This window comes from Hippopotamus amphibius, chromosome 12 (assembly GCF_030028045.1).
Source record: "Hippopotamus amphibius kiboko isolate mHipAmp2 chromosome 12, mHipAmp2.hap2, whole genome shotgun sequence".
In the NCBI taxonomy this organism is placed as follows: Eukaryota; Metazoa; Chordata; class Mammalia; order Artiodactyla; family Hippopotamidae; genus Hippopotamus; species Hippopotamus amphibius.
In genome coordinates this window covers 97,917,355-97,942,550 of record NC_080197.1, presented here as the reverse complement: position 1 = coordinate 97,942,550, position 25,196 = coordinate 97,917,355, and the positions used below count along the sequence as shown (strand labels likewise).

The 25,196-nt window shown below is 33.8% G+C and overlaps 3 protein-coding genes across 3 annotated transcripts; all 3 read right to left on the bottom strand.

The window, feature by feature from the left end:
* Positions 1-1,457: 1,457 nt before the first annotated feature.
* LOC130833378 (olfactory receptor 6C2-like) lies at positions 1,458-2,393 on the bottom strand. The gene has a single exon (XM_057702970.1). The coding sequence runs from the start codon at positions 2,391-2,393 to the stop codon at positions 1,458-1,460; it is 936 nt and encodes a 311-aa protein (XP_057558953.1).
* A 7,617-nt stretch (positions 2,394-10,010) lies between these two features.
* On the bottom strand, positions 10,011-15,402 carry LOC130833515 (olfactory receptor 6C68-like). Its single transcript, XM_057703235.1, has 2 exons — positions 15,387-15,402; positions 10,011-10,948 (listed from the first exon to the last, which is right to left on the bottom strand). Exons 1-2 carry the CDS (start codon positions 15,400-15,402, stop codon positions 10,011-10,013), a joined length of 954 nt encoding a protein of 317 aa, XP_057559218.1.
* An 8,667-nt stretch (positions 15,403-24,069) lies between these two features.
* On the bottom strand, positions 24,070-24,978 carry LOC130834117 (olfactory receptor 6C2-like; the record flags this gene model as incomplete). The annotated part of the gene is made up of 1 exon (XM_057704188.1): positions 24,070-24,978. A coding segment is annotated over one exon (909 nt), but the record flags the coding sequence as incomplete, so codon positions are not given.
* Positions 24,979-25,196: the final 218 nt, after the last annotated feature.

The window sequence follows — 25,196 nt, the reverse complement described above, 5'->3', positions numbered from 1 at the left end:
CTCTAAAATAGAACAGGTACTGCAATCATGAGATGGATAGCAATTACAAAGGTTATAATGCAGGAATTTCTGCAAAGAGTTATGTGAGAAGCTAGAAAAATCACTTAGAATAAAGCCTTGTTGTGTGAAGGCCAAAATTAATGGTCTTGAATAAATGCAAGCTCATACAATTTGGTAAAAAAGACATTAGAATGAGCCAGTGACTTCAGAACCTATATCCTATATATTGATCAAAGGAACCTAATTAGTGCAAAATATATAAATAAGGCCTGATTGAAGGAACATCTGTGGCTCAAGGTGGATTTAATTTAATGCGGATTCCAGCATTTGTTCAAAGCGATCGGTCATAGCTTACTGGCACTTTTGAGCCCATTGCCCTCGTTTCATTTAACCTTTCCTAAGAACATTCACAATTATTAGACTCATGTATTCAGTTCTATATACCAATTCATAGATAATTCCACTTTTACCTACCTTCTTAGGGAGAGTGTGCATGTGCTATTGACCTTACTTTTTGTTCAAAACTTTCTGCTCTTCATTGTTCTATGTTAAAGCATGTTTTCTTTTTGTAAATATTATATAAATATAAACTATTTTCTAATATAATGAATGTTTTCAATTATTCTTTATAAATTATGAATGCTTATATTAAGATGGCATGCTATATTTTATATAATTTTTCTCTTAAAATCATGTAACAATCTTTCAGTTTTCATAAGTTAATACCTTTATTTAGTGTATGTAAGTTTCCTAAGGTGTCCACTGGGGACATTTGAACATTAAAATGGACATCACTGGAGCATCACACACTGTAACAAACATAGGCTTTGGAGTCAGAAACAGATGTACTTGCATCAGGAAATTATCTCTTGCTAGCAGTAAATCTGCTAAGCTTTAATTTACTTACCTGTGAAGTGAAGATAAAACACCTTTTAAATTTGTTTTACATATAATAAAAAGTAATAGGTTTCTAGTAATTTTCTAATTGTTAGCTGCTATAATCAGTGTCATCATGACATGAAGATGAACATATAAAGATATAAAGAAATAATATTTACTTCAAGATTTAGATTTCACCTTTAATATTAAACCCATTTCCCCTAAACCATCCTTCTCCTGGGTTTATTGTTTAAAGTCAAAAATAGAATAACCTAGAGTGGTGTCTTTAATCAAAAAGGCCATCAAATGCTGGAGTGGAAATAGACAATAAGCACAATTACTAAATCTAAAATATTAAGATGAACTCATTGCTTCTGTTTGTGGTTTTATTAAGGCTTGGTTAAATGTAAAATGATTCTTTTCTTTCATGGAAATGTACTCTTATGTTTTCTTATTGACAAGTGTAATCCCAGTAAAGCGTCCTTGCTTTGTAGGAAAGGATTACAAGTTTAAAGATACAGTTTAGGGATGTCTGATCTATTCATGAAAACTTGATTCCACCACATTAGAAAATTCCCTTACTTCTTTAAGAACAATGCAATTCTTTTGATTGTGTCATCAAAGGCTTGTTTAACTTGCTTGTTTCTCAAGGTGTAAATGAAGGGGTTCAGCATAGGAGCAGTGGAAGTAGTGAGCACTGCCACCCCCTTATTAATAGCTGCTGATTCCTGTGATGAAGGGTTAACATAGAGGAAGATACAGCTTCCATAGGTGATGGAGACCACAATCAAGTGGGAAGAGCATGTAGAAAATGCCTTTTTCCTTTGCTGGGTAGAAGGGAATTGTAAAATGGTCTCGATGATGTATGTGTAGGATAGAACAACACACACAAGGGTCACGATAAAGGTCAACACAGCACAGACTATGACCATCTGCTCTATGAGCCACTTTTCTGAGCATGAGACCTTTAGGAGGGGGACTGCATCACAGAAAAAATGGTCAATAACATTAGAGTCACAGAATTCCAGATTCAGGCCCTGGCTAGGTGGAGGAATTAAGTTCAGTAAGCCTGCTGTCCAGCAGTAAAGGATGAGTCTTCTACAGACTGTGTTGTTCATGATGGTCACGTAATGCAGGGGTTTGCAGATGGCCACGTAGCGATCATAAGACATGGCGGCCAAGAGGAAACATTCAGTTACACCAAAAAGATCAGCAAAAAAAATCTGAATGATGCAACTGTCATATGTGATTGTCTTGTCACCCGTTGCTATGTTATATAAGTATTTGGGAATACAAGCAGATGTAAATGAGATTTCTAAGAAAGAGAAATTTCGTAGGAAAAAGTACATGGCAGTTTTCAGGTGAGAGTCTATGAAGGTGAGGGAGATGATCGTCAGGTTCCCAGTGACGCTCAACATGTAGGTGAGAAACAGAGAGATGAAAGTCACAATCTTCAGTTGTGGATCATCAGTCAGTCCCAGCAGGATAAAAGTTGTTACAGTGTGGTTTCTCATCACTGAATCCTGCCTTCTACTCCATCTGCATTTAACATTCAGAGATATTTGATATGAGGAGAGTGATGTTACCATCAGAAAGCAATAATTAATCACTCAACAAACTATACAAAACCGTCTACTTTGCAATTTAAAAAACATGGTTATAAATATGATTATTATTAGGTTCTGCAGCAGTATGTTTGATCATATCAATGTATATTTTAAAAAAAATCAGATTACTTTATCTATATCACACTCCCACATATTATGGGTCCACTTTTTCATGCTTTTTAGTCCCAGTTTATGTTTTGTTTTTATCTGCACATGGGATTGGAATTGCTTATAAAGTTATATTTTACTGCTAACCGAAGCAAAATACTAAAACCAAATCTTAAATCTCTTTTTTGTTTTAATGACATGATTCTATTTAATTATCAGAGTGGCTCTAAGCCCAATTTAGATTATTTTTCATGCTTTTTACTAATCAGAATTTTTTTTCTTTTTTTTTGGCCATACTGCATGGCATGTGGGATCATAACTCCCTGACCAGGGATCGAACCTGCACCGCCTGCCTTGGAAGTACAGAGTCTTAACAACTGGACCACCAGGGAAGCCCCAAATCTTAAACTTCTTAAGTGCTTTAATGTTTCTCTTTGTAGTTTGGCTATTGATAGAGTACAAGTATGATACAAATAGTTGGGGGCTCACTATACAAGCTTTCCATATCCATTGCTTGAGATTTGAGTTCTAGCATTATTCCATTTTTTTAAACTAATATTTTATTCTCTAAACAACTTTCTCCTCATTTATTTCTTCCCCTGTCCCTCCCTCATGACTTTTTGTCCAAAATTTCTAACCATTGTTATTATTGTGCAGAACACAGGCAGTATTTTGGTCAGAAATTTGTGGTTTAGAATGTTAAGATACATTGGGTGTGACATTCACAGGATTATATGACATTGTCACAATTGTTTTTAACTTTTAACCTGTTAGGGTAAGATTTAAACATTCCAACATCTTGGTACCAATGTCATTAAGTACAAAAAGATCAGATCTGGAATACTAATTACATTCCCCAATCACTGCTTCCACATGATTCAGTTGGTCATCTATGAAGTGGAAAAAATAATAGTATCCTTTATATGCTATTTAAAAAAATTAAATTTATGTACAGTTGAAAGATAGAACTACTAGCTTATAATAAGTAATAAACATTATCACTATTTCAGTGTCCTAGTTCCCAGTGATTTTCCTGTTGTTATTCACCATCCACTGATTCTTCACCATATTGTAATCACTTTTGCCCCCATCATTTTAATGAAACAGTTTTTGAGAAAGCTTTTCAAAGATTCTTTTTTTTTTTTTTTGGCATAAAATAGTAGCAGACTTCTATATGGAATGTGTACTTTTGACCACACACTATTCATAACATTTTCTCATAACTTACCTTAACATTGCACACATTGTTTTCCTCCTACCTTTTTATTTCTGTCTTCTGGGTGCTCGTCTTCTTGATTGCCTCGATTGTGTTTATATTTCTCAGTCTCCTCTCTTAGTTTCTTTAACGTAACACATATACTTGGGGGATATTTTCTTGAATTCCTAATTGCTTCATTTCCAAAAAATAATTGCTTTTCAGAATCTCAGGAATGTAATCAAATGCACCGAATACATAAAAATGTCCACATTTGCCTCCTGTTTCTTTCCTTGGTTTTTATAATTAAGCTAATAGATTTGTCCAGGTATTGAGCTAATCACTTTACATGAATTATCTGTTTGGAATAATTTTCCCTCTGATACTGTCTCTTCATTTATCTCTGTTCCTCAAGCCCCACTTCTACGTGGGATACAAATAATTGACCATTGGTTTTTAGTTAAAGCATCTATTCTTGAAACCTCATGAAACTCTGATATAAGGGCTGCGTGTCATTTGGAGCAATCAATTCTTACCCCTATTTTAGTACAGACAGCCCCAGACTTAGGATGGTTCCACTTATAATTTTTCAACTTTGTGATGATACAGTCCGTGAAAACCTACTTCAAATTTTGACTATGAATCCGTTCCCATGCTAGCGATAGGCGGTGCAGTACTCTTGTGGTGCAGGGCCATGGCAGCCGCAGTGTCCAATCAGCACACTTAGAATCGTTCTGCACCCACATGACCGTTCTCTTTTCACGTTCTGTACAGTAATCAATAAATTACATGAGATTTCCAGCACTTAATTATAAAACAGACTCTGTATTAGATGATTTTGCTCAACTGTAGGCTAATGAGTATTTTGAGCCTGTTTAACGTAGGCTAGGCTAAGCTGTGAAGTTCTGTAAGTCAGGTGAATTAAATGCATTTTCAGCTTGTGATATGTTCAATTCATGATGGTTTTTATGTAACCCTACCATAAGTGAGAAAGATCTGTACTACCCTGAGAATGTACATTATTTTGAGATTTAAAGTGTTGCTTTTTAACTAGAATAGCATCTATAATAATACAGTTCCATATACATCCGGGCCTAAAAAAATTTTTACTGGCAAAAAAATTTCCACCTGAGAAATAGTTGTATGTTCAAGAGGTATAGTTGTGTGTTCACTGATACTGCTTTTGCTTTCCTGATGCATCTCTCAGTAAGGTATTAAAGCCAGAAGCCCGGCACTTTGTCCTTCTAAATTTGTGGCAATATATTGTTTACAGATTTTCTTTTCCCCTCAACTAACACATTAAATACTGGAGCAGCTTCTCAAATATTTTATAAATCGAATCAGTGCTTCCCCCAAAGGAAATTTTCCTATAAATTGTGCTGTAGCCTCCGATTCATTTTCTATGTGAAAAGGTTTTACTATTGTACTTTATAACATTCCCTCTATATTGAGATGGGGCAGTGTCAGTTCTGATCAGGTGTCTAAGTTCCAGAGTTACATCTTAGGAATGAAAGTTACTGTCACAGAGAAGTGGCCTGGACTTGCTCATGGTTTGCATGAGAGCTTGGAAGCCCTGATGGAATGCTAGTCCACATATGACAGCAGATCATGTCGGGATGCCCTGAAGGATCATTTCTGCAGCCCAGCTTCCTCACTGACTCTGCTCCTTCTCAATGTACAGACCTTTGCTTATCTGTGGCAACTAATGCAGCCCAACTGACTTGGAGTAGTATTCAGTTATTAAACCATTTTTATTTCCAGTCATTAAATCTGCATCTCCATGAGAAATCTCATACTACAGTGCAGGAGTCAAGTAGTGAAGTTATCTGGATTATTTTTGACTGATTAATGTTTATATTATTTTTAAAAGATTTAAAAATTTTGATATCTAATTAGATAACACATGAGCCATCATCAAATTTTTTTAATATTATTTATTTATTTATTTGGCTGTGCCAGGTCTTAGTTGTGGCACCTGGGATCTTAATTCCCACGTGTGGGATCTTTTTAGTTGTGGCATGCAGGATCTTTTTTTTTTTTTTTTTTAAGCTGCGGCATGTGGGATCTAGTTTGCTGGCCAGAGATTGAGCCCAGGCCTCCTGCATTGGGAGCACAGAGTCTTAGCCACTGAACCATCAAGGAAGTCCCGTCAAAAATTTTTTATTGTTTTATTTGGGGTATTGCTTCTGTACTACCTTTACATGACTTTCTACTTTATTGTTGAATTAAAATGATCACATCAGTGAATATAAACTATCGAAGAATAATGCATTCTAAAAAATCCATTTTATGATATCCATATTAAAACTCATATCTCTCAGTTTTATAAATCAGAGAAAATCCATTCTCAGAGAAAAAAGTCACCAATCTCAGCAAAAGAGGATACAACTTAAGAGACAGAATATATCATATTAATACTTCTAGCAGATAATCATAGCCTCCCTTGAAGAGTTGTCTAGCTACAATTATTCTTATAGTTACAAGTTTGAAAATGAATGTAATGTTGAAAACTTGCATGAGACTTTCTGCTCACTACTGATTGAATCCATGACCACAGTTACTGAAGCCTTGATTGATTCGAGTTTCTGTCTTCAATCAATTGCATCAATTTCCTCAAGATAAATGTACTGTCCAAAACCCAGGAAATATTTTCTTTTATCTCTATCACTAAAAAGAAATGCTAGAACCTTCCAATAGTTTTGGAAGAGTTGATGTCCTGAAGTATCTTTGCTCTGAGAGAGGTTTTCCCAATTTCAAGCTTAATATTTGTTTATTTGCCAAATCTGTAAAAAAGTTGCTTATGAACAAAACAGTCCTTGGTGACCCGGTTCGAAAATCACTAATGAATCATTTGCATAATGAACTTTGGGGAAAAAGTACAGTAACTTGGGGACACAGCCTTTAGAGACAAGCTTTGGAATCATTTAAAAGAGACTGATAGGAAAACAGTAAGACTCTAACTTTAAAAAGAGTTCAGTTTCTTTTAATTAGTTGCTATCATGCAGGGTGGTAAAATGGTCATAGATCTTTTCTCCCTTGTCAATTTTTATAAAATGAATAAATTACATATTCTTAAGACATTTGATATAATAAGGAAAAAAGGGAAATAGTACACAAAAGTAAAAAAAAAATTACTTTTTAAAAAGATAGCAAAGGCTAATACTTTGGAGCTCATCTTTCCACATTTTTCTTTCTTCAAATATGCCATTATATATCACACGTAGTATTTATAAATGTGTGAACATTATTTAAAAAAACATATTGAGGTATATAGCTTGTCATGCTATTTTAAACTGTGATGTTCATAAATCAATTTTTAACCTAATAAGATTGACAAGCATTGTTTTAATTCCATTTAACTTCAGTCCATTGTGTTAGTGCAACATCAGAGGTTAAATCAAACTTTGTTGTAAATTTATACTCTTTACGGTGCTTCACCCTTTAAAAAATGTATTGCTGTGGTTATCCACCAGTTTATTTAAAATAGCCCCTTAGGAATCATTTTACATTCGTTTGCATTTTTTTTTAAAGATCAGTTTTATTATTTATTTATTTATGGCTGCATTGGGTCGTCGTTGCTGCACAAGGGTTTTCTCTAGCTGTGGAGAGCGGGGGCTACTCTTTGTTGCAGTGCGTGGGCTTCTCATTGCCATGGCTTCTCTTGTTGTGGAGCACGGGCTCTAGGCACATGGGCTTCGGTAGTTGCAGCACGTGGGCTCAGTAGTTGTGGCGCAAGGGCTTAGTTGCTCCACGGCGTGTGGGATCTTCTCAGACCAGGACTCAAACCCGTGTCCCCTGCATTGGCAGGCGGATTCTTTACCACTGTGCCACCGGGGAAGCCCAGTACCTATTTTAATTGTACAGTCTGATGAATTTTGACAAATGTATACACCTCTATATTCAGAACCACATTAAAGACAGAATGTTCCCATCTCCCAAAAAAGTTTCTCTTTTATGCTTTTATTATCATTCTCCGTAGCTCCCATCTCAGGCAACCATTCATGTATTTTGTGTTATTATAGATTCAGTTTATAAGAAGTCTGTTGTGTTTTCTAGCGTTTTATATGGTTGAGTTATACAGTCTGTATGTTTCTAAGCCTGACATCTTTCAGTTAACATAAAGTTTTTTGAAGTTCATGCTTGTTATTGCATGTATCTGTGACTCATTTTTAAACTCAAAGCTTTATTTAAAAGAGCGAATAACATAAAATTGATTCTTTTAAAGTATACAATTTGGTGGGTTTTAGTGTATTAATAACATTTTGTTCTATTGCCATTACCTAATTTTAGAACATTTTTATCACTTCCAAAAGAAAGCCGTTAGCTGTCACTTCCATCCCCCTCTACTTCTGGTTGCTGGCAACACATAATCTACTTTCTGTCTTTGTGGAATTGTCAGTTCTGGACTTTTTGTATAAATGAAATAATAGGATATGTGGTCTTCTGTGACTGGCTCTTTCTCCTAGCAAAATACTTCCAAGTTTCATTCATGTTGTAGCATGTATTAGTTCTTCATTTTTTTGTGTGTTGTGTGACAGATAATATCCCACTGTACTGATGTATCACACTTTGTTTATCCATTCATCCAGTGACAGGCCTTTGGGTTTTTCCACTCTCTGGCTACTATTATGAAGAGTGCTACTATGAACATTCAAGTTCAAGTTTTTGTGTGTTTGTATATTTTCAATCCTCTTTGGTATGTACCAAGAAGTAGAATTGCCAGGTCATTTTGGTTACTCTATGTTTAATTTTTGAGGGACTGAAAAATTTTATTCCAAAATTGCTGTACAATATTATGAATCATCAGCAAGAAAGATTGTTCCAATATCTTCGCATCTTTGCCAACACTTTTGTCTGACTCTTTTTGCTTTAGCCATCCTAGTGGGTGTGGAGTGGCATCTCACTGTGGTTTGGATTTGCATGTCCTTAATGACTAATAATGTTGGTCTTCAGTACAATGACTTGAGTTACATATATTGTGAAATGATTACCACAGTAAGGTTAGTGAACATCCATCTTCTCACATAGACAGAAAATTAAAGAGATACAACAAGAAAAATCTTTTCCTTGTGATGAAAACTCCTAGGACTTACCCTCGTAACAAGTTTCAGACATACCATAGAGCGGGGTTAACTAGAGTCATCATGTTCTATATTATATCCCCAGTACTTATTGATCTTATAACCAATGTTTGACTTTTTGACCATCTTTATCCAATCCCCCACCCCTTCTGCCTCTGGTAACCACAAATCTGTTCTCTTTTTTTATGAGTTTTTTTTTTCATTTCTTTTTGTTTAGGGGGGTTTCTTTTCTGTTTGTTTTTGGATTTTTAGATTTCACATACAAGTGAGATTGTACAGTATTTGTCTTTCACTGTCTGACTTACCTCACTTCCAATCTTCTTTTGAAAATGAGCGTGGTTTCCCAATTCAGACTTTCACTGAATGTGTAGCTGTTGTGTCACCATGTGCTCTCACTACACTAATCCTGAGACCTCACACCTGTCTCTGTGATCCATAGTGCAATCCATGCTCCCATATCCCATCTATACTCTCCTGAGCACCCATGTCTTTTTATGAATTATTGCTCTACTTTCATTTGAATCTTTATTTCTGGATTCTTCTATATACAACTTTGCCATGACTTCAGCTGTGAGGTCAAAAGAATATTCATTGTTTTATGCAGTATTTCTGTGTGTTCATAATAGTAATATGTATTTTCCTCTATTTTCTCAGTATTGAGAAACGCCATTATCTTTTACATGTATTTTAAATTATGTGGTTATTCATCCATTTTAAATATTTACATAAAATTACTCTTATTACATGTGTTTAGGTATCGCTATTGTGTATATTTGAGAAGAGCTCAAAAATTTTTACCCTATATTTTCCCAAGTAGTGACTTTTATTACATATCAAAATAATATTATGAAGTTAATTTTTTTCCAAATAAATTTTTTAAAGAAATTGACATGCAAACTATCAGATATTGGTTTGAATAATGAAAATACAAATGGCTTAAGCAGGGTTCAATGGAAGCTAGATTTAAGAAGTGTTCAGAAAATTAATGTGACAAGTATATATTATCAATATTAAAAACAAACTTCAAAATATCAAAAAGATTCAAACTTCAAAAAGTTTCAAAAGATTACAGACTTCAAAAATAAAATGTCTGTGACCATTTATTCTTGTTTTTGAGCTAATATTTTTTAAATATTTTCTTTACTTAGTTGAGAATAAGGCAATTCTTTTGATTGAGTCCTTAAAGGCTTTCTTAACTTGATTGTTTTGCAAGGTATAAATAAATGGGTTCAACGTAGGTGAAACAGAAGAAATGAGCAGTGAAACCACTTTATTAATGGTCACGTCTTCCTTTGCTGTAGGATTCATGTAGATGAAAATGCATGTGCCATAGGTGATGGACACCACAGTCATATGGGAGGAACAGGTCGAAAAGGCCTTTTTCCTTTGCTGAACAGAAGGGAACCTAAAAATTGTCTTGACGATGTAAGCATATGACAGAACTACGCAAGTAAGAGTCATATTCAGGGTCAGTGCAGCACAGATTATAACCGTCTGTTCCATGAACCGTGTGTCTGAGCATGAGATTTTCACTAAGGGAAATGCATCACAGCCATAGTGATCAATCTTGTTAGAGTCACAGAATTTTAGATTTAAACCCAGGCTAAGTGGTGGGATCAATACACACAAACCAGCCATCCAACAACAGATGATGAGAACCCTGCAGGCTCTGCTGCTCATGGTGGTCACATAATGCAGGGGTTTGCAGATGGCCATGTAGCGGTCATAGGACATGGCGGCCAGCAGAAAAAATTCTGTTACTCCACAGAGGTCAGTAAAAAACACTTGAATGACACATGCATTATAGGTAATGACCTTGTCACCTGTTGCGATGCTATACAGGTATCTGGGGATACAAGAAGATGTGAATGAGATCTCCAAGAAGGAGAAATTTTTTAAGAAAAAGTACATGGGTGTTTTCAGGTGGGAATCCACAAAGGTGAGTGTGATGATGGTCAGGTTCCCAGTCACACTCAGCGTGTAGGTGAGAAATAGAAAGATGAAAATCAGAACCTGCAGCTCAGGGTCGTCTGTCAGTCCCAGCAGAATGAATGTTGTTACTGTACCGTTTCTCATCACTCACTTCTGAACTCTCGCTAATCTGTATGTGATATTCAGGGAAATCTGCTTATAGATTATAGACTATTTTAACTGATTTAAACTTTAATGTATTCAAGCTTTTATACTTCATTATATATAATTATATATATGTGTACATATTTACACTTTATGTTTATCCTGTGCTTAGGATTTTCCCATGTGACTAAGTAGATTGTTGAGGAGGTGTAATTTTATGAGTAGCAATAATGTCTTTTTATTCTGAAGAATTCTCTTCTCACAAAGTAAATAATGAAAATTCAATCTTGATTTCATGCCTTTTCTTGAAATTTTGGGTCTTCTTCAAAAAACAGTGTTAGTATGACAAGAGGACAGACAGCAGTATCAAGCAGTATCAGCAGTATTTCGTCTTGTGGAACTGAAAACCACAGCCACAGAAAGACAGAGAAAATGAAAAAACAGAGGATTTTGTACCAGATGAAGGGACAGGATAAAACCCCAGAAAAACAAATAAATGAAGAGGAGATAGGCACCTTTACAGAAAAAGAATTCAGAATAATGATGGTGGAGATGATCCAAGACCTTGAAAAAAGACTGGATGCAAAGATCGAAAAGTTTACCAAAGACCTAGAGGAATTAAAGAGCAAACAAACAGAGATATACAACACAATAAGTGAAATGAACAATACACTAGAAGGAACCAGTAGCAGATTAACGGAGGCAGAAGGGCGAATAAGTGACCTGGAATACAGAATGGTGAAAATCACTGATGTGGAAAAGAATAAGAAAAAAAGGATGAAAAGAGCTGAAGACAGCCTGAGAGACCTCTGGGACAATGTTAAATGCATCAACATTCGCATAATAGGGGTCCCAGAAGGAGAAGAGAGAGAGAAAGGACCTGAGAAAATATTGGAAGAGATTAGAGTTGAAAACTTCCCTAACATGGGAAAGGAAATAGCTACCCAAGTCCAGGAAGTGCAGAGAGTCCCACGCAGGATAAACCCAAGGAGAAACACACCAAGACATATAGTAGTCAAATTGACAAAAATTAAAGACAAAGTTATTAAAAGCAACAAGGGAAAAACGACAACATACAAAGGAACTCCCATAAGGGTAACAGCTGATTTCTCAGCAGAAACTCTACAAGCCAGAAGGGAGTGGCACAATATATTTCAAATGATGAAAGGAAGGAACCTACAACCAAGAATACTCTACCTAGCAAGGATCTCATTCAGATTCGATGGAGAAATCAAAAACTTTACAGACAAGCAACAGCTAAGAGAATTCAGCACTACCAAACCAGCCCTACACCAAATGCTAAAAGAACTTCTCTAAGCAGGAAACATAAGAGAAGAAAAAGACCTACAAAAACATAAACAAAACAGTTAAGAAAATGGTAATAGGAACATACATATCGATAATTACCTTCAATGTAAATGGACTAAATGCAGCAACCAAAAGACACAGACTGGCTGAATGGATAAAAAAACAAGACCCATATATATGCTGTCTACAAGAAACCCACTTCAGACCTAGGGACACATACAGATGGAAAGTGAGGGGATGGAAAAAGATATTCCATGCAAATGAAAATCAGAAGAAAGCTGGAGTAGCAATAGTTATATCAGATAAAATAGACTTAAAAAAAGTTATAAGAGACAAGAAAGGACATTACATAAAGATCAAGGGATCCATCCAAGAAGAGGAGATAACAATTATAAATATGTATGCACCTGATATAGGAGCACCTCAATACATAAGGCAAATGCTAACAACTATGAAAGAGGAAATACAAGGCAGAAATAGAGACACAGATGTAGAGAACAAACACGTGGACACCAAGTGGGGAAAGCGGGGAGGATTGGAGGGGATGAATTGGCAGACTGGGATACCAAATTGTACACTCTAAATATATGCTGTTTATTGTCTGTTAACTGTATCTCAATAAAAGTTCTTAAACAAAAACAAAAACAAAAAACAGTGTTAGTATAACTTGGGTTCACTATACAGACTCTAGAACAAAACTTGAGGTCTTTGTTCCAAAAATATTTTTGTTTGTTGATTTGTTTTTAGATTAAACTCTCTTAATTCTTATGAACGACATAAGCCCTGCTTCTCATCCCCCCACTCTTGTTACACAGTCAACTTTTTTTCTGAGTTTGTGCATTACTTTTACTGAATACGTGTATTACCTTTACTGCTGACACAATGACTACCTTCTCTTCCCTCCGCATCTTTCAGCCAAGGAACTACCTTCATTGATGCTGTCCAATAAGGACTCAAATATTTCTAATATTCAATTACTCTTTCAAATCATGAGGTTTTGTGACACCAGTTAATAGAAAGAAATTTCCCTTGTGTATCTAGTTTATCTGATTTGTGAGCTGATTCACCTTATTGTTTAATGTACTGCACTCTCTTCTTACTGAGGTTGAGGCAGAATTGATTATGACTATTTAGCCAGCTCCAGTGTTTCCAATATAGAGAAAATCACTAACTGAGGATTATGGTTTGCCCAAAAGTTAAAATTCTTTTATAAGTTTAGTCTCTCATTCACATCTAGCAAGCATTTATATTGAACTGAGATGTAGAGGGGATAGACATATGTACATATTTGCAGCCTACCTACCTTCCTTTCATCTTTTAATCTCTCAGATGATGTATGCTTCATTGTGAAATCTTACTCAGCCCTTCAAATTTTGAGTATTATTAAATTCTCAGAATACATCTATTTTTCTCTGTTACAACTTATTTTATAGTAGAAGTTAGTAAACAAATTGACACTAAAGTGCAAGCATCTGATTTCTGATTATTCTTTGAAACAAATGTTTGAAATGAACACAGGAAACTGCAATGAGATGCTGTCATGTTAAGTATATGAGAGGACATTCTTATATACTTCTATATACAGGAAGGTGTTATTTTTGAGGTTGAATATCTATCTATCCAAAGTTACCCTGAATATTTCTTAAATTAGATACATTTAAAAATATATTTTGTAAATAAAAACCTCCTAGAAAATGGCATTTACCTACACAAGGGAAATTCATTCTAAAAATCATCATCTCAAAAATATATCTTAAATATATTAAAAAATACAAGTTATTACTGAAATACATTTTTGTTTCCAGAGGAAAATATAATCTATATCCTACAAAGGAAATTACAATGAAAGAGACAAATGTTATCATACTTACTCTTCTGTTAGTAAATCAGAGCTTCTGGTGGTTGTTTAAACATAGCAAAATTAAGATTACAATGTTAAAAGTCATATTTTAATAAAGACGTTTATGTCTTCACATTAATTGGCATGTCTGGGAATGCATAGAGCTCCCTTTGTTTATCACCTCCAGCAGATCGGAAAGACTTGCTTGTGACGAGCTTAGTGCTATTATAAAGCTCCAGATATTTTCTTACAATCTCCATCATTGAAACAAAAATAAATTACAATAAGAGCTGAGGAACTCTTTCCACTGCTGGAGCAGATGAATTTTAAATTAGCAGGATGGAAAGAAATGCTTTTACAGTCACTGCCAAATGTGACTATTTAATTTGCAGAAAATAACATTAAGTGACAAAAACAAATGGTCCTTGCTGACCTACAATCAAGAGCTTAATTTTCTAAGTAATGAAGTTTGGCAAAAACACAAGTAACACAGGCTTCAGTGGGGACTGTGTCCTTGGAGACAGGAGGATGCTACAGCAGCATTTGACACTGGTCAAGGGGACAATTGTGTCATTTCAATTACATAGATCATTAAATAAAAACTTTCACATCTAGTAAGGCATCGTGAAGATTGTCATTCTTTATTATATGAATAACATCCTTTATTATATGAATGTTTTATTATTATTGGACATTTTCAATCAGATAAGAAAAAGGAACAGTTTATAAAAACACACAAGAATGCTGCTTACATTATAGACCTTATTATCCTTCCTGTTATTTCTTTTTTGATATACATTGACTATATTATAAACATTATTCATGAGTACATAAAACTTTGCCATATTGTAATTGGGTACAAAACGTGCGTTTATGGTTTCACACCCATATGCATGTATTTAATGCCACTGAATTTTACACTTAAAAATTGTTAAAATTGTATATTTTGTTATGTATATTTCATAGCAATAAAAACATCCACTTTCATGTATTTAAACATATACTAATTATCACATAGTACCAATTTGTTTTCCAATTATTCACTATTAGTAATGTTGGCTCTATGAATATTTTGCTAATTTTGAACTAATGCATGAATTAAATGTACAATGTTCTTTATTTTCCACAGTTAACACTCATTCTATCAAAGGTATATCTGTACAAATATTTTTGTATGTGTGAGTATAATTGGTAGAAGTAAAATTTCTTGATAAAATATTATTTCACTTTTGGAAAATGGATCTCATAAAAGTCATATGTTTAGATTATATCAAACATTTGCCACCATAAACAGATTTTAACATACATTGTTTTTATTTTATGCCTATTCATATCTTGTTCTTTTAAATATGCTGTATATGTGTTTTAAGATTATAAGCCTTTAAAAGTGTCAATACCGATTTTTGTCATAGTTTTATATAGTCAAATCTATCAAATTGTTTGGCATTTTAATTTTAAACAGCATTATTGAAGTATAATTGACATACAATGAACTGCGGTCTTTAAAGTGTATAATTTGATGTTTTGACATATGTATACTTCCAAGAAATTATCATCACAGTCATTATTATAAATATATTCATCATTCCCCAAAGTTTCTTTGTGCCCCCTTTTAAGCTTTTCCTTCCTGCCCATTCCCCACTGGCTCCTCTCACTCAGCTGTTCTCTATTATAGATTAGTTTGCATTTTCTAGAAGTTTATATGAATGAGAAGAATACAGTATGTACATTTCTTCCTTTTTCCTATTTTAAAAATTTTATTCAGCTCCTTTGAGGAATAATTGGCAAAAATTTATATATTTAAGGTGTAAAATGATGGTTTTATATAAATATACATTGTAAAATGATCAAAACAGTCAAGCTAATTAGAATTCACTACCTCAGATAGTTACCGTTTTTGTTTTTGTTTTGTTTTTACTTTTTATTCCCCAACTTCCCCCCACTCTTAACAACCACCTGTTTCTTTTTGTCTCTATGAGTCTTTTCTGTTCTGGTTATTCATTTGTTTTGTTTTTTAGATTGCATGCAAAAGTAAAATCATATATTTGTCCTTCTCTGTCTGACTTATTTTACTTAGCATAATATTCTCTTTAGATCCATCCATGTTGTCACCAATGGCAAGATTTCATTCTGTTTTATGTCTGAGTAATATTCCTTCTTACATATATACCACATCATCTTTATCCACTCATCTATCAATGGACACTTAGGTTGCTTCCATATCTTGGCTATTGTAAATAATGTGCAATGAACATAGGGGTGTATATATAATTTTGAATTAGTGTTTTTGTTTTCTTTGGGTAAATACCCAAGAGTAGAATTGCTAAATCTTATGGTAGTTCTATTTTCAATTTTTTGAGGAATCCCTATAATGTTTTCCGTAACAGTGGCACCAATTTACACTCCCACCAACAGTGAATGTGGGTTCCCTTTTCTCTACCTCCTCGCCAAGGCTTGCTATTTATTGTTTTTTTGGATAATCACCATTCTGACAAGTGTGAGGCAATATCTCATTGTGATTTTGATTTGCATTTCCCTGATGATGAGCGATGTTTGATATCTTTTCATGTGTCTGTTGCTATCTGTATGTCTTCTTTGGAAAAATGTCTACTCATGTTCTCTGCCCCTTTTTGAATTGGAATTTTTTTTTTTTTGATGTTGAGTTTCCTGAGTTCTTTGTATATTTTGGATATTAACCCCTTATCAGATACATCATTTGCAAATATCTTATTTTATTCAGTAGGAAACATTTTTGTTTTGTTGATAGTTTCCTTCCCTGTGCAAAAGCTTTTGAGTTTGATGTAGTCCCATTTGTTTATTTTTGCTTTTATTTCTCTTGTATGAGAAAACATATCTAAAGAAATATTACTAAGACTGATGTCAAAGAGTATACTGCCTAATTTTTCGTCCAGAAGTTTTATGGTTTCAACTCTTACATTTAAATCTTTAATGCATTTTGAGTTTATTTTGTATATGGTGTGACAGAGAAGTCCAGTTAGATCCTTTTCCATATAGTTGTCCAGTTTTTCCTGCATCATTTATTGAAGATGCTATTTTTTCCCCATTGTATAATATTCATCCTGTGTCATAGATTAATGGAACATATACAAGAGAGTTTATTTCTGGGCTCTCTATTCTGTTGAACTGATTTATGCATCTTTTTTTTTTTTTTTTTGGCCAGTACCTATTGTTTTGATTACTGTAGCTTTGTAATACAGTTTGAAATCAGGGAGTGTGATACCTCCAGCTTCTTTATTATTTTCTTCCTATGGAAGCTAGATTTTTTTTTTTTTTTTGGACTTACTGCAGACTAACATTCAGTATAATGTTGAATAGAAATAGTAACAGTGGAGATCCTTGTGTGGCTCTTGATTTTAGGGAGAAACATTCAGTATTTCATTATTAAAAGTGATGTATTCTTTTGTAGATGTGTTTTATCAAGTTGAGGAAGTATTCTTTCCTAGTTTGCTAAGTATTTTTTTAAATAAAGTATAGTTGATTTACAAATTATATTAGTTTCAGGTATATAACGATTCAATATTTTTATTGATTATACTCTGTTTAAAGTTATGAAATATTGGCTAACAGTATTTTTATTAGATATTTTTTACTTTTATTAGATATTTTTATTTTTATTGGATTTTTTCAAATGCTTCTGCATTGAAATAATCAGGTATGTATACATTTTATTTTTTAGTCATTATATGGTGGGTTATATTGATTGATTTTTAAATGTTAAATCAATCTTACATTCCTGGGGTAAAAATCCTCTGGAGTAATGATGCATATCTATCTATATCTATATATCTGTAGCTGGGTTCTAATTGCTAACATTTTATTTTTACACCTATGTTTATTAGGGGTATTAATCTATCTACTTCTTGTAATGTTTTTGTCTGATATAGTTATCAGGCTATTGTTTGACCTCACCAAGTAAGTTTGGAAACATCCTCTCCGTATTAATTTTCTGGAAAAATTTGTTTAGAAATATAGTATTATTTCTTACATTTTGGGAATAATTCACTAGTGAAGTCATATGGCATGGATATTATTTGGGGGAATGTTTTTAACCACATTTTAAATTTCTGCAATGCATAGGTGCCTATTCATTTTCTGTTTTGGGGATTTTGTTTTTGTTCATTTTTTGGAGTGAAATTTGTTTGTGTCTGTGCTTTGACGGTTAGTTCTAGCAAACCTGGAGTTGCTCTGAGCTACTTTTGCTGAATTTTCAGCATGGCACTGACCTCTGGAAAGGCATGAAATATACTGATCAATACATTGCTTAATAATCTTGAGTCTGGGGAGTTTCAGGACGGTTTTTACCAGCTAGTTAACATTGTTTATTGGTAATAGTGACATTTATTATTTGCACTTGGTCTAAGTGAGACCATTTTAGGCTTTTCCTTTTGAGACTATTTATGTAGCAGGAATATTCTTATACAGTTAATAAAATATAAAAATCCCCAGCTGTGACTTTATTTGGGCTGTCTAGGATTGAGGTGTTTTCTGTACCTGTCAGTGGCTTCTGGCCTGAGAGAGAAAATATGTCCAGTCATGATCCCTGCAGAGGGAGGACAGTAAGAGTGTTGTACCTTACCTCTTCAGATCCCTTAATGTGAGACAGACTTTGCCTGGGGCCATACCCTTATTATTTATTTATTTATTTACTTTAAAATTAAAAAAAAATTTTTTTTTGGCCTCACCACATGGCATGTGGGATCTTATTTCTCCAACCAGGGATTGAACCCGTGCCCCCTGCATTGGAAGCCTGGACTGTTAAACACTGGTTCGCAGGGAAGTCCCCATACCCTTATTTTAATGCTTTCATGTAGTGTATCCTTTTGTTGTAATATACTGTAGTTGTAAATACTGTCACTTTGGGTCCTGCAAGTCTTCTTTAACAATCACTGTTTAAGTGCCACTATTGCGCACAGTGCAGCATGCTCTAAGGAATCTGTGCATTTTATCTAAGCTGTCAACTTATGCTTATGCACTTTTAGTAATGTTCCTTTATTGTCCTTTTAATATCTATAAAATCTGTGGTTACATCACCTCTTTAATTCCTTGTGTTTGTAATTTGTGGCTTCTCCATTCTTTCCTGATTTTTTCCAAGAACCAACTTTCATCTATTGTTTTCCTCTTCCATTTCAATTTCTTTCTATAGTAATTTTTATTATTTTTTCCTGTTTACTTTGGATTTTATTATCATTTTTTTCTAGTTTTGAGGGGAAAATTGAGAAAATTTATTAGAGATTTTTCTTCTTTTTTTAATAGTATAGGCATTTAGTACAATAAATTTTCCCCTCAATACTGCTTTTGCTGCATCCAACATATTTTGATGTGTGTACTTAAATTCTCACTCATTTCAAAATATTTTAAATATCTCTTTCGATTTCTTCAGTGAACCCTGTTTTATTTAGATCTATGTTAGTTCCATATATTTGGAGATTGTTCTCATGTATTTCTGTTATTTTTAAAAATTCTACTGTGGTCAGAATTCATACTTTGTAAGATTTGAATTACTTTATAGCCCAGAATATGGTCAGTTTCATTACACATATTTCATGTGTTTTTTCACCTCAGATTTTGTAGCTCTTATCTCTAGAGGTACAATTTAAATGTTTCTAATGTATTTCATGTATAGCAGGCAGAATTCTAATATAGTCCATGTGTTAGTCTGGATTCTCCAGAGAGACAGAACCAATAGGGTATATATAATAAGGAATTGAGCGTTGGCTCATGTGCTCATGGAGGATGGCAAGTCAAAAATCTGTAGGCTGAAGACCAAGGGATAGCAGCAGTTTGAGTTCAAAGGCAGTTTGCTGAGAAACGAGGAAGAGCCGATTTTGCAAATTAAGTCTGAAGGCAGTCTGCTGTAGAATTTTCTTACTACGGGGTGGTTGGATGAAGCCCACCCTCGCTATGGAGGACAATCTACTTTACTCAAGTCCACCAATTTAAATGTTAATCTCACTCAAATACATACTTACAGAGACATCCAGACCAATGATTCTCTGGGCACCGTAGACAAATTGACACATAAAAGTAACAATCTGAGGCCCCAAAGCTCCCAGACCTTGATATACACACATCTTCCACTGCCTTTGATCATACAAGAATATAAATGAAAAGGAATTTTGCATATGTAATAAGGTCCAAAGTCGTTGACTTTAAGATAAAAGTTGTCTCTTTCTGGCTTTGGTGTTGGAGGAGGTCATGTAGCCCTGGCTGACAACAAGCCATGAAGTGGGGACCTCCATCCAATGGACAAGGTCCAGGAGAAGCCAGGCACAAGCGTTCAGGTGTCCCCTCCCAGTGGAATCACATAGGCATGAACTTAATTCTTGACAGTGTGTGACGAGATGTACAAAGTATTTCCAATCAGGGAAGCTCACCTGAGCCTTGGGGCCCAGGGTTTTCATTGGGGAGTCAGTCACATAGGCATCTGGGGCCCACAGGACTGACCTTGGCTACTTAGTCACCAGCCCTTCAGAGGTCAAACTGATATAGTATGGCCAGGGCCTAAGGCACTTAAGAAAAACTTTCTCATCAGGCAAGTTATTTTAAAGACTCAGAAAGTATCTCCCAGCAGCTAATCAAGTGTCATTTTAAGGCAGGCCTTTTTTTGGAATGTGCAGGGCATGAGCCGACTGGGCTCAATATATTTTATATTATTTTCAGTAAATAATATGTGAAATGTTTACTTATGCAAATAGTTTACATACACCCATCTCTATATCTGTATGCACATGTACCTATATACACATACTGAAGGGTTTTTGCCAGGATTTCCATTACAAAACTTGATTACATGAAACACTCTTTTCCATCTTTTCCCTCTTTTCAGAAAAAAACAGAATTACCAGAGATCTAACAGTGTAACTCTAATATATTTTTTAATAACTGCATGACATTCCATTAATTGATGTTTTCATTTTGCTTTGAGATTTTTTGCCACCAGAAATGCTGCTTATCATACTATGCCTTCCTTTTCATACTATGTTTTTAATACTGTATAGCCTTCCAGAATGAATTGGTTTAATTTCTGTGAGAGAGAATTGCAGAAATGGAATTGCCACATCAAAATATATGTGCACTTTCAAATCATAGGTTTTCTAATTGTTTTCCAAAAAGTTTTAGCAGTTTAAATTTTCACGTGTGCTGTAGGAAAGTACCCTTTTGCCCATGATCCTATTCAGTAACAGATGAAAAGGATCTTTTAAAATTGACAGTTTGGTGTAAATTTTTACCTCAATATCAATGTTTTGACATTAGACAGATTCTAAGATCAATCCATAACCCTACATTCTTTACTAAATGGGATTTAATGTTCTCTAAATTGCCTATTTCTATTTTTTGCTTATTATTTAGACCTTCTAGATATAGGGGCTTATTACTGTTATAAATATTGTCAACTGACTTTTGTTTTTATGTATCCTTTCTTCATCTTATTGAATCTATTAGTTTCTGGTTTGATTATATTGTTTTCTAGATATAATGTATCAGAAAAAAATTATCATATTTCATTGTCTCTATTTAAATGCATGTCATTATTTTATGCACTTTTATGTATTTTTATGAAAAAATGTTACTGATTAAAATATACACAATAATAATGTGGCAGTCATTGTCAGGCACATCTACCTTCAAAAGATGTAAAAACTTGAAAAAATATGGCTTTCATTATTTCTAACTGCAGTAGTTTCATAACTTACTTCATTCTGATAATAATCTCAATTATTTTATTATTTATATCTTATACATTTTCAAGATGGCAATGGAATGTTGAATATCAATGATGAAAGTGGGTATCCTTATTTGCTTCTTGATTTTAATTAAGATGAGCAAGGCATTTTATTGTTTAATGTAATTGTGTCAACTTTATTTCTTTAGAAATTTCAATATTATTTTAGTAGTTCACCATATTCTCACTTTACTTCAAATTTATTAGGAGAGAATACTGCTTTTCATCCAGTGATTGATCAAGTAATAAAAATATGTATAATGTTCTTTCTTTAATTTCTTGTTACAACAAAGTCAGGCTATATTTCATATATATGTGTGTATATATATATTTTGTTTTATCTATCCATATACATTTCTACTCTATCTACCTGCCATCTTTCTATCTATGTATCTATCTATTTATCTATCTACTTATCTGTCATCTATTTTCACCCATGTATTTTTGAAATAAATCTTGATCATAGAATAATTTGGGGCAGTTTTTTAGACTCTATTTGAAATAGTCTACGTATATTCATCAGTGAATTTGTTTATCTTATATTTTCTTAATCAGATATTTGTCAAGTAATATATCTTCATAAAATTCATTAGAGAGAGTTTTTTATTGTTTGGATAAATGAATTCCTAATATGATTATCTATTGTTTTATTATGATTAGCTGTAAAGTAGTCTGGACCTTTTGCTTCTTTAAAGATAAATCTTGTTTGCCTTCCCAAAAGCTGTTTGGAGATTAATATATTTAAATTTTCCGCATCTTGTATTAATTTTTAAAATTTTGTTTTGCTAAATCTATGTTCATTAGTTCTGAGTCTTCACAATTAGTTGTTGTTGTAGAGTTGTGATAGTACATCCATAAAGCTAGTCTTAATTTCTGCTGTGCTAGTATTTATATCTTCTTTCTGATTTGTAACCTTATATATTGTGCTCTCTGTTTTGTATTTGCTCATGTTTCTGAGAAATTTATCAATTTTCTTAAAATTTTTAAAAGAATCAACTTTTAGATTTACTTATCTTTTTAGATTTGTTTAATTTTCTATTCTTAGTAAAATCCATGTTCTACATCAGATTAATTTCACTGTTTACAAATTTTTTATAATGAGCAGGAGTTGCTTTATTTTTTGTTCTGTTTCTTTTTAAAATAATATATCTATGGATAAAAAATTCTTTGATTTCTTTTGACTATAGCTTTTTTATGCCTTATTGAATTGTTATAGTGTCTCATTGTATTTGTATTTCTTAACTTTCAAAGAGTTACATTTGGATTCAGTATTTAACTTTGTATGTAGCATTAGTAGGTTGTTATTATAGAATTTGGGATGTAAATCTGTCTTTTAGGTATACAGAGGAACATAATAATGGTCCCTATCCCCTCATCCATAGCTCACAACTGGAGAAGAGACAGAAAAATTTCTTGAAGAAAATTGTTGTTTTACATGAGTGGGTAGTGTTTTTATCCACATCACACTTAAAGTCCAGTCTGTGAGTTTCACATACTTTCACCTGATGCTTCATCTCTCTCTCCATATGGACCTTAAACCCAAGCCCCTGTAACCCACAATTCAACAACCTGCCCCTCTTCATCCTCCTTTCTTTGCTTTCCTGGAAATCCATGGGTTATAATGGGATTATTTATCTTAATTTCTGATTATGCTGTATCTCTGATACCTTGTGATTGCCCATATTTTAAACTTTACTCTTAGTTATATATTCACAAGTATACTTGTGAGATTTTATCCAGAATTTTTTGTTTTAAATGTATTTTCCTAGAGTATTGGAAATGGTATTATCCTTGTTCTCAATTGATCTTTGTATTTTGACATCATCTCTCATTCATACTACTCAATATTTCACCATGAAGTTTTAACTCTTACTTGAATTTTTGCAGAATTTTATGCATACTTGAGTACAATAATCAACAGTATTATGCTACCTGTCTTATGGAATGCTAATGAATAGTTTTTATGATACCATAAATTTTAATTATATGGGATTATATTAATCTATGAATTTATGAGAAATATACTTTCATTTTCTTTACTGAGACAAATCTACAAGAAGAGCAAAAATCGAAGGAAATGTGTTAAGGTGCAATGTAAGTAAATCTAAAGAGGATCACAGAAATAGAACTGAAATACAGACTGTTAAAAGATAAAACTATTAGCTTCAATGGAAGGGTTTAGCAGTCATTCATCTTTTATTTTGACTTTATTTATTGACTGCTATTTTATTTTACTTCTTTAATAATGCTGCAATTCTTTTGATTGAGTCATTGAAGGCTTTCTTCACTTGCTTACTTCTCAGTGTATAAATAAATGGATTTAACATAGGTGACATGGAAGAAATGGGCAGTGAAACCACTTTATTAACAGTCACTTCTTCCTTGGCTGCAGGATTCATGTAGATGAACATGCACATGCCATACGTGATGGACACCACGATCATGTGGGAAGAACAGGTGGGAAAGGTCTTTTTTCTTTGCTGGGCAGATGGAAATCCTAAAATTGTCTTCATAATGTAAGCATAGGATAGAGTTACACACATAAGAGTCAACATGAGGGTCAGCACAGCACAGATTAAAACAGTTTGTTCCATGAACTGTGTGTCTGAACATGATATCTTCAGGAGGGGAAAAGCATCACAGAGAAAATGATCAATGACGTTTGAGTCACAGAATTTCAGATTTAGCCCCAGACTGAATGGGGAGGTTATGACCAACAATCCAGCCAACCAAGAGCAAAACACAAGTGTCTGGCAGACCCTGCTGCTCATGGTGGTCACGTGATACAGGGGTTTGCAGATGGCCGCATAGCGGTCAAAGGACATGGTGGCCAGCAGGAAACATTCGGTTACTGCAAAGAGGTCAGTAACAAACACTTGGATGAAACAAGCACTATATGGGATGGTATTATCACCTGTTGCGATGTTATACAAATATGTGGGAATACAGGCTGTTGTGAATGAGATCTCTACGAAGGAGAAATTTTGTAAAAAATAGTACATGGGTGTTTTGAGGTGGGAATCCAGAAATGTGAGTGTGATGATGGTCAGGTTCCCAGTCACACTCAGCATGTAGGTGAGAAAAAGAAAGATAAAACTCAGAACCTGTAGCTCAGGGTCGTCTGTCAGTCCCAGCAGAATTATTCATCACTGATGACTTCTGTCCAATCTGCATGCTCAGTAATTCAGAGATTATTATTTAGAGTATATGAATGCTATGAAATCTAATTTAATCAGCTCATCTTCACTATATTTTCATATTATATTTTAAATTATAATATGCATATGATTGGATTTGTTGCTAATGTAGTGTGCTTTGACAGGTAGCAAAATGTCATTTGGCTCCCCCAATTCTTTCT